The sequence below is a fragment of the Vicia villosa genome, linkage group LG6 (genome assembly GCF_029867415.1).
Source record: "Vicia villosa cultivar HV-30 ecotype Madison, WI linkage group LG6, Vvil1.0, whole genome shotgun sequence".
In the NCBI taxonomy this organism is placed as follows: Eukaryota; Viridiplantae; Streptophyta; class Magnoliopsida; order Fabales; family Fabaceae; genus Vicia; species Vicia villosa.
This window is the reverse complement of record NC_081185.1, coordinates 161,180,935-161,190,218: the sequence shown is the minus strand read 5'-3', so window position 1 is coordinate 161,190,218 and position 9,284 is coordinate 161,180,935. Positions and strand designations below refer to the sequence as shown.

Sequence of the window (9,284 nt, the reverse complement as noted above, 5' to 3'; positions counted from 1 at the left end):
AGTAATTGCAATCCTTGATGGTTTATTTTATACATTTATTTATAAATATATGTAATATTTTTTAAGTAAATTTGTTAAAAAATTACTTTTATAAAAAATTGTTTTAAAAAATAAGTTAAAAGTTTAATTAAAAGGTAAAAAAAAGCCTATTAATCTATTAAAAAAAATATAAATAAAAATAGGCGGGAAGCCCGCCGCCCGCCAACCGCCATCTTGGCGGGGCGGGCATGAATTTTATGCCCATTTTACTTGGCGGGCATGCCCGCTCCGCTCGTTTTTTGGCGGGCATAAGGCGGGGCGGGCGGGGCAGGCGGCCCGTTTTGCCACCCCTAGCTACAAGCTCAAAAGCTTCTTCAAATAGCTTTTAAAAAAAAAGACAAAAACTAGTAAAAAAGCTATAAACTAAAAACTAAAAACAGTTATCAAATAGAATTTTTTTATTTATATGAGTTGAAAAACTAAAAGCTCTTTTTATGGCGTTATCAACCAGATTTTTGATCGAGTAGTTCGTTTTCACAACTCTAATAAATCAATCCATTAATAGAGGTGTATAAATAAATTAATAATAATAAAATGCAAAAATAATAGATTGGAGTTTGACCATAGAACCCTTAAAATCAAGAAAAATAATGAGAAAAACTTCTATCGCGCCAGGAAGGGGTCGAACCTTCGACTTTCTGCTTAGGAAACAGACGCTCTATCCACTGAGCTACAGGCGCACTTGTGATGATTATTTTACGGTCACATACTTTAATCATCAAAGGTTAAAACAGTTTATTTTGTTTTAGTGGAATTCCCGCACAAACATAAACCCTATAAGAAATTCAAATACCCAAAAGAGGGAAGAAGAACTAATCCAATGATGTCAAAGGATCAAATCTCCAGCTTCTGCAACGAATTATCGTCATTCTGCAATCATCTTCAATCCTCTACCAATGCACTCAAACAATCCATCGATCGAAGACCTATTCCTCTCGGTAATCTTTTCACTCTCTCTAATTTCCCTTTTTTTCCTTTAAAATCTAAATCCTTCAATTATTGCAACAGATTCTGCATCTTCTACCTTCATTCAATCCCTCAATCGCCATGTATCAACCGCAACCTCCGATCTCGAAATGCTCGAATCAATGTCCAGTACCGTTTCTTTCCAAGAGCTTTTAGGTCACTGCAACGAACTGTATAAGATAAATCAAACCGATATGGTTCAACTCGAAGATCGTCTTAAAACCTACGGCTACGTTCCAGGTATTTTTCAAAATTCAAATTCTGTTACGTTTTTTTTCTTCTGTCTGGTGGTAATTTTCTGCTTAAATTTTGATTGTAATTCATTTCATTTTCTGGATTTAGCTTCGAATATTGCAGAGGAAGACGAAGTTTTCGAAATGCATTCTCATGCTTCCGATGATAAATTGGATAGTCTCTCTTCTTTTTATGGATCACTCTCTGTGGCTGATTCTGGCTTCAAGAATTACGAAGATGACGATTTGTATCCTAATCTTATGGAATTCATTTAGTTTTTATAAGTTTTCATACAGTGTTCCAGCTTTTGAATCAATTTGATATTAAGTCCTGCATAGTTGCAAATAAAACACATATTTCTCTTTTCAATTCACAATTCATTTATTATTTTCCTTTTGAGATTTGATGTTACAGCTTTGGAATAGATTGCTTACTAAATTCCGTTGAGAAGTTTGATTGATTATTGTTCTTGAAAAACTTGTTATGTCATTTAACTGTTTTTAGATTTGATGAATCTATGAGTTTGAAACAGCTTGGGCTATCAGATGCAAGTCTAGCCAGGTTAGCATTGGAAGGTTAGTGGATACAACTTGAGAATTCCATTTCTATGCTTCTATTAGCTGCGAGTTTCTCTTCTTTTCTTGTTATGTTTCATTTTCCCTAGTGATACTTGTTTTTAGGCTATGTGTTATCACACAACTTTTCTCTACATTGTTTACTGGTATTTTCAGTGAAGGTTCGATGGCCTTTCTTTTTGTTGAGAACTAAACTAGCCTTAGCTTCTGAAATTAATTCTATGTTGCTAATTTCACTATCTTTCTTTATCCTTGTTTGCAGATAATGTACCTTCACCAGAACTTGAGAAGTAAGTTAAAATTTGTGGATAGTTACATTTCTAATGATAATTCCTGCATGATTCTCACTCTCAAAGTTATGAGTCAACAGAGTACCTGATGCTCCCAGCCCCGCTTCAAAGGTATTAAAGAGCGAATTTGAAAGTCTTCCCACCTATATGAAGGATCTAGCATCATGGGAGGTAAGGTTCTTTATGGCTTTCATTATTATACGTTTTAGCATTTCAAAGGGATGTTAGTTCTTCATAAGCACAGCGATGAAGGGTAGCTAGCTGGGTTTTGCCCAGCTAAGGGCCTGTTTTTTATTCAAGAAATCACATTTATTTTCTATTCTTATCAATAATTGTAAAAACGTCATGCTATTTTCTATTCTTAAATTTTATGCAGCTAACGGAATTTGCGCTGTGTTAACAATCTCATTTATATATTTAATTTAAAAAAACAAAGAAAAGTAAACTCATTTCCTTAAACAAACTAAACAGTCCTGAGGTGAAAACCCAACAATGGTAGGTTATATAGGAGTATATGTAAAGGGCTGGCCTATAACAGTTGCATACTAATTCAACAATCATGCTTAAAGTTTCTGGACATCAGCATCATGTATCATAGGCATATTTGTTGATTCTTTTGTGAGAAGACGATGCTTCTACAAGAATGAGCTTGCATGCTCATTTAATTATTTTACTTTATGACATGAGATTCTAGATACTGTAAAAAAAATAGTAGTATACTGGACTGATATTTTGTTAGCCTTAACCAAGTAGCCTGAATTCCTCAATTTTTTCTTTGGTTTCTTTGTGTGATTTGGCTTCCTAGGATCTACTTGTAGCCGTTGATAAGATTAATTCAAGTCTAAGCAAGAAGACCAGCGGATGCAACTTCTTCGGTCAAGATGATATTCCTTCGTTTGATTTCGGTAGTCTTATTGTGTCTTCTTTTGTGCTTGTCATTTATTTCCATTACAAGATCGCTCTTTGGCATTGTTCAATCATCCATATGACCTACAATTGGGAGATATTTTTTATTCAAACTTATCAATTGTGACACTGTCTGTTATTTCAGGACCTAAAGCAAGATCATATTTGCTGCTTTTAGTGCGTATGAATCATATGGTTGTTGAGGTAATTGACGGTCTATTATCGTATAGAATATTGTAGAAGAGATGCAATGGAAAACATTTGTCATCCTCTGATTTGCCGTTGGGTATGTTTTGTTATATATCATTCTAAGAAGCACATACACGGAAGATAAGCACAACACAATACTTGTATTACTAGGTGCATGTTTGAAATGATCTAGCTTCTATCAATTTGGATTTTTAAATATGTTCCATTTCTCTTTTAAGTTATGTAATTTGTACATTTCAACTTATTCCTTATGCATTTAATGGTGAGACTAGAATAGGTATGGTATTGGCAAAATGACCCTGTGGGAAGAAACTATATTGTGAATCTTATAAAATTTCTACTATGTTCTTAGTTCTCTTTTACTATCAAGTCTACCTTAGTAAGTTTTTTCCAAAAAAAATTCTACCTTATAATGAGGAAAGAGAGGGTCCAATTTGGGCTCATACTTTAAGAAACTTCTATATAACCAAAAGCTAACAAAGGAAATAAGGAATGACAGAAAATATGTTCTCAACTTCTCATATAATTTGTTCAATAAAACATTCAAGAAATAAAGATTTATCATTGTCAACATGCATATTTAGGGCTTCACATATGCTAGTTCAGCATCCAAATCACTCTCTTCTAGGGATGTCAACGGGGCAGATATTGTTCGGAGGATGCTTCTCCACTCCCCGCTCTGCTCCCAAATTTAGTCCCCATCCCCAATCCCCGCCACGGGGGAATATTTCCCTCCATCCCCATCCCCACAGATCCCCACGGATATCCACGGAGATCGAATCTTAAGAAAATTTCTACACTTTTTGATCAAAACTATGACACTAGTATTTTGTTTTTTTTCTGTATTTTTTAAAACGCATATATTTGCATCTTTATTTTCTAAAAAAATCAAAATTCATCTTGCATCAATAATAAATAAAAAAGCAAAAGAACTTGATGTTGCTAATATTTTTTATGTAAAAATAAATAAATAGTAACATAACTTCTTGCTACCGTGCTTCCACTAATTTACTACCACAATACCGATGTCGTCCAACGCAAGTGGTTAATTATGTGTGACAAATCTATAACTTCTAATTACTCTTCATTTTCTAATACATTGTAAAATTATATAATTATATAATATATATAAAATATATAAATTAACATATATCTTCGGAGTCGGGGAATCCACGGGGACGGAGGATACTTTCCCAATCCCCGCCCCAAACTGTTATCGGGGGAACTTTTCCCTCCATCCCCATCCCCACGGGGAAAAAAATCTCCAACTTCGGATCTCCGCACAGATATTCCCCACAGGGATCCCCATTAACAGATGCAATTGACATCCCTACTCTCTTCGTAGTCTTCTGCTTCCAACAAGTCCCTGACAGCATGCAGATTTATCTCAAGAGTTGCCATCTTTGCATTCATCCTCATAATTTCCAACTCGAGAGCTACCTCATTATCCTTAAGTTTTTCAAACTCCAGAGCTTTCTCTACATAAACTTTCATTCCTAAGGCTGTTTGAACATGAGGTTCAAGCCATGTCAAATCAAAACCAAAGTGCTCAAGTTCCTCCCAGTAAATTTGCAGTTCCTTACAAGCTATGTCATTCATATCTCTCACCTTTCTAGTCTTAAGGAAATAAAGAACTCTGCCGAGAGCATTGAAAGCCCATTCCCTAAACTTGTGACTTCTTTTCTGCTGGCACTCAATAAGTGAAGGGCGCTGAGCACAAATTTCGTCTAACAATGGAACTAACGCTTTTTCTATTTGTCCAAAATCATTGAAATCCACAGGTTCGCCTAGATTTTGGCAATTCATTTCGCCTAGCTTAGGCATTAGAATTTGAGCTTCCAATTGTACTGTTTGACTTCCAGATGTATGGGAAGTAATTAAGCTAGATTCTCGATTCACCTGCCTCTCATTATTTGAGTTACAAATAAAAACCTCTGCACCAATAATAACAGAATCTTTCACAAGAAATCCACTATGATAATTAAGTACACTTGAATTCACGAAGCATTTAGCATCCCTTATATAACTATTTGCATTGAATTCTACTTCACCCTCTGGGAAATACAAGATTCAAGAGCCAATCTAACAGCTTCTAATGCATTACAACAAACCTGCTTCTAATGTAATAAAATACGTCAAATATTCCTTAAATCGTGATTGAACTAGGATAGTTTCAGTCACTCAGATCTCAATTAGGGTTTACTATATAGCTAATCAAGGTTTTAAAAAACGGTCAGCGGGCGCGACAAAATGGTTTTGGAGCCTTCTGATACCGATATTCACTGTTTTAAGGCTGAGATAAAAACGAAGACAAAACGCCGTTACACCTGCGACAAAATGTCATTACCTCCGTGAAACACAGTTAGAGCCATTTACACACCGTTATTTTGACTAAATATTTTATACTGAAAATACAAATGAAATGGCTTTTACAGGAATCATTATATTGACATTTTGAACTAAAACTGTTTTATTGTGAAACTGAATCACACTACTTATAGAGGAATCCTACACTTTTTACCGTAATCTTATTTTGTGCATTGTTGTGAGAAATTCACGGTGACAATTATTTGCAATACAACACTTATACCAACCGAAATCGTGAAAGCCACAACGCAACCAAAACGCAACCGCGACCTGTTTTTAAAACCTTGTAGCTAATGTAAATTTAAAAAGTCAGACTTCAATCATTTAAAAAGTCAGACTTCAATCACGGTTAACTAGCTAATGAAAATTTAAAAAATTCATTTATAAAATCATCTCTTAAATTGAAAAGACAATGGGAGATACTGTATGTATTGAGCAAATCTTTTCCTACGGGAAATAAATCATGACGTGTATTTTCAAAAGAGGTAAGAAAATGAAATCACAACTAGAAAAAAATAAAGAAAGAAAAAATACCTTGTGTGATTGATTCTTTGCTATCGAATTGGTTAAGTAAGAACAACTTAAACTTCACATGTCTTCTCCTCCATCCTTTAGACATATTAGCAGTTTCCACAGCACTTAAAAAAATTAATAAGTCGTCTTCATTGTAAAAAGATGTTTGATGGAACATAATGTTCCTAAGTCCCAACCAAATTCAAATCAGATCATTTAAAAAAAAAAAAACAATGAAGTTCAAATCAGATCGCTTCATTTTCAGTGATAAAAATATATTCGTTCAAACGTCATATACCATGGATATCCGCCTATGATAAAAGGTTCGGAGTAAAAATCAACTTCGGTGTTATACTGAGAGAAGTTCTCAACATTCCATGTGAATTTCTCAAACTTCTCAGATTGTTCATCCTCCATTTCTCTAAACACTGCTAGACATGCAAATATCAATATATATTGGTTTTTTCTTTACCCACCTCCCTATGGGGGTCATCCCCAGCGAAAACTCCACTTTACCCATGCTTCGGAAATGCATTTTCGAAGTATTTTTTTTCTAAATTTTCCCTGACTTCGGAAGTGCACTTCCGAAAACACCAAATGGGGGATGTTTTCGAAGATGCACTTCTGAAAACACCTTTTTTCAGATTTTAGTGTAATTCGGAAGTGCATTTCCGAATTATGCATAAGTCTCTTTTTTTTATGGTTTTTCTAATAGTCTCGTACGAAAGATATATTGCACGTATAATATATACAAAACGAAAAAGCCGAACAAAACAAACGACATATCAACGTAAAATACGAATATAATAAATAAAATGCAAATAATATATACAGACTGAGTCATAGTGTACGAAATATATAATCCGATGCAAAAAAAAACCCAAACCCCTATTGGGTATGCCTAACCCTCTCTCCCTGGGACCTCCTCTTCCGCCTGTATGTCGCCGCACGGCCCGCATCAGTGACGATCCTCTCCATCACGGCGACTGCCTCTAGACCGCCCTGATCAACGATACCTTGATCCAACGCGTCCCGCCCAAGCATCTCTATCCGCTGGCAGATCGGCAGGAGATCAATGGCATGATCATCCTCGGCCTGCTGGTTCTCCAGGATCTCCTCGTGTGCTGGCCTAGGAGCGCCGGGAGCGTCGGGTCTCATCAGAGGATGTGACACCCGATAGAACCATGTGACATACCCCTCCACACTGTGTCAGTCCTGGGTGACCCGAATGCGACAATACTCCTCCGGGACCACATGACGCTCCCAATCTGCATATATGTCAGTGAGCTGCACTCGGGTCATTGTGTTGGGAGCAGCCTCAAAAGGTGACATGGGTATTAGCTGCACAAATCCAAACTGTCGCATGCACCGCTCAGGGAGATACCGCACCATGGTGTTGGTCCCGCATGCCAACCATCCAGAATATAACGATATGCTGTCAAAGGGGACAACATCAGTGTAGTCGCTGAATGGCCTCCAACTGATGTCATCGTGCATCGTGCGGTCGAGGTACCCACGGTATGGTCCCACTGCATTGTTCCCATCTCTGGAGAACGTATCGGGCGGCCCTGGGCATCTCGTCCTCGTACTCAGGATCAACGCGAAAGCCGTGGATGCGGGGGAAGTAGGAGATGATCCAGCTCTGAAACACAAACACGATAATGTATTAAAATTAAATACGAAACATAAATAAATGTGAAACAATTAAAATGAAACGTACCGTCAGTAGTGTGCAGGATCCGGTCAACTGTCTGGTCCTCCAGTTGGAGGCCTCATTCAGCTTCTGGTATAGGTATACCAGAGTAGCTGACCCCCAGTTCCACTGGTGAACGGTAGTCACGTCCATGAAGTAGCGCAGGTAGGTCACGTCGACATATCTTGCACTCTTGTCCACAAAGATGAACCAGCACCAGAGAGCGCATCCACGGTGATATTGCATAAATAGGTCGTCATCCGCCTCCTCGGATTCGGCCGCCGCCACCAGGTGGTGCTTGAAATAAGCGCTCAGTGTGGTGAACCGGATATGAGGCCCATTTGTCGTCTCGCACTCATAGTCAGCCATATGTGGCTCCATACCCAGATAGAGCGTCATCCACTCACTGACTTCGATCTTCTGGATCCGGGAATGGTCCAGCAGCATCCCCCTAATCGGCAAGTAGAGAAGACACTGCACATCGTGCAAGGTGATCGTCATCTCCCCAACCGGTAAGTGGAAAGAAGACGTCTTCCTGTGCCACCTCTCCACAAAAGCCCCCTGCATGCCGTGGCTGATGGTGGTATACCCCTTCATGCACAGCCCATAAGCCCTGAAGCTCTCACCGCGTCGTTAAACCATTGCGCCTCTGGTTTAAAGAGACCGAAAACCTTCCGGACGTGGTTCACCTGTTTCAAAGCCTGTCTCTCCTGTTACAACAAAAACAAATAAAAAACACTGTTAATTAGACCGTTAAAAAAATGTTGAATAAACAGCTAAATTAAAAACGGTTAAATAATAAAGTCGGACAAATTATAAAAAATACCTCTCCCCCCAGATACGCCGAGCGACGTGCTCGTGGTAGGTAATCAGCAAGGTCGTGTCACTGGGCCCTCCCGGGTAGCCCTGCTCCTCCTCCTCCTCCCCGTGTGGAGGGTCAACATCCGGTACCTCCTCCGCCTCGTGGTATGTAACTGCCTCCTCCTCCTCCTCCTCCTCTCGCTGGCGGGAAGAAGATACCCGAGCCAGACGACTCCTCGATCCAGATGCAGAAGTACCCTCGTCCATCTGCACGGGAACTCGCACACGTCCCTGCCCCCGTCCCTGCGTCGACGCCAGCTGCGTCGCCCGCTCGCGTCTAGCCGACTTAGTCTGGGTCTCCCTACCCTGTCTGATGCGTGCTGGGTTGCCTGCCATAGTGCCATGTTCCTGAAAACAATTGAAATCAATAAGAATGCGAAACAATTGAAAAAACAAAATAAAACAATTCTGGACCACTTCGGAAGTTCATTTCCGAAACTGAGAATGAAGGTGTTTTCGGAAATGAACTTCCGAAACACCCATGCGAAGCAGTTTTCTGCAACTTCCATGGCAGACCCCAAAATCCAACTTCAAAACTAATTTTAATCTATCTAAACAACCTAAATAGCAGTACCAACCTACCCCAATATAATTTTCACAAGTTCTAAACACTCTAATAGTGATATGAAT

At 38.6% G+C, this 9,284-nt stretch overlaps 2 protein-coding genes and 1 non-coding gene across 3 annotated transcripts; 1 reads left to right on the top strand and 2 right to left on the bottom strand.

The window, feature by feature from the left end:
- Positions 1 to 646: 646 nt before the first annotated feature.
- TRNAR-CCU (transfer RNA arginine (anticodon CCU)) lies at positions 647 to 719 on the bottom strand. Its single transcript has one exon. It is a non-coding gene; the product is annotated as a tRNA-Arg (tRNA).
- Positions 720 to 789: 70 nt separating this feature from the next.
- Positions 790 to 3,574, top strand: LOC131613023 (uncharacterized). Its single transcript, XM_058884750.1, has 8 exons — positions 790 to 977; positions 1,048 to 1,245; positions 1,348 to 1,486; positions 1,744 to 1,814; positions 2,077 to 2,104; positions 2,185 to 2,275; positions 2,910 to 3,009; positions 3,156 to 3,574. Exons 1-8 carry the CDS (start codon positions 860 to 862, stop codon positions 3,248 to 3,250), a joined length of 840 nt encoding a protein of 279 aa, XP_058740733.1. The 5' UTR covers positions 790 to 859; the 3' UTR covers positions 3,251 to 3,574.
- A 652-nt stretch (positions 3,575 to 4,226) lies between these two features.
- LOC131615185 (uncharacterized) lies at positions 4,227 to 6,517 on the bottom strand. Its single transcript, XM_058886673.1, has 3 exons — positions 6,399 to 6,517; positions 6,122 to 6,225; positions 4,227 to 5,274 (listed from the first exon to the last, which is right to left on the bottom strand). The coding sequence occupies exons 1-3, from the start codon at positions 6,515 to 6,517 to the stop codon at positions 4,529 to 4,531; spliced, it is 969 nt and encodes a 322-aa protein (XP_058742656.1). The 3' UTR covers positions 4,227 to 4,528.
- Between the last annotated feature and the right edge of the window lie 2,767 nt (positions 6,518 to 9,284).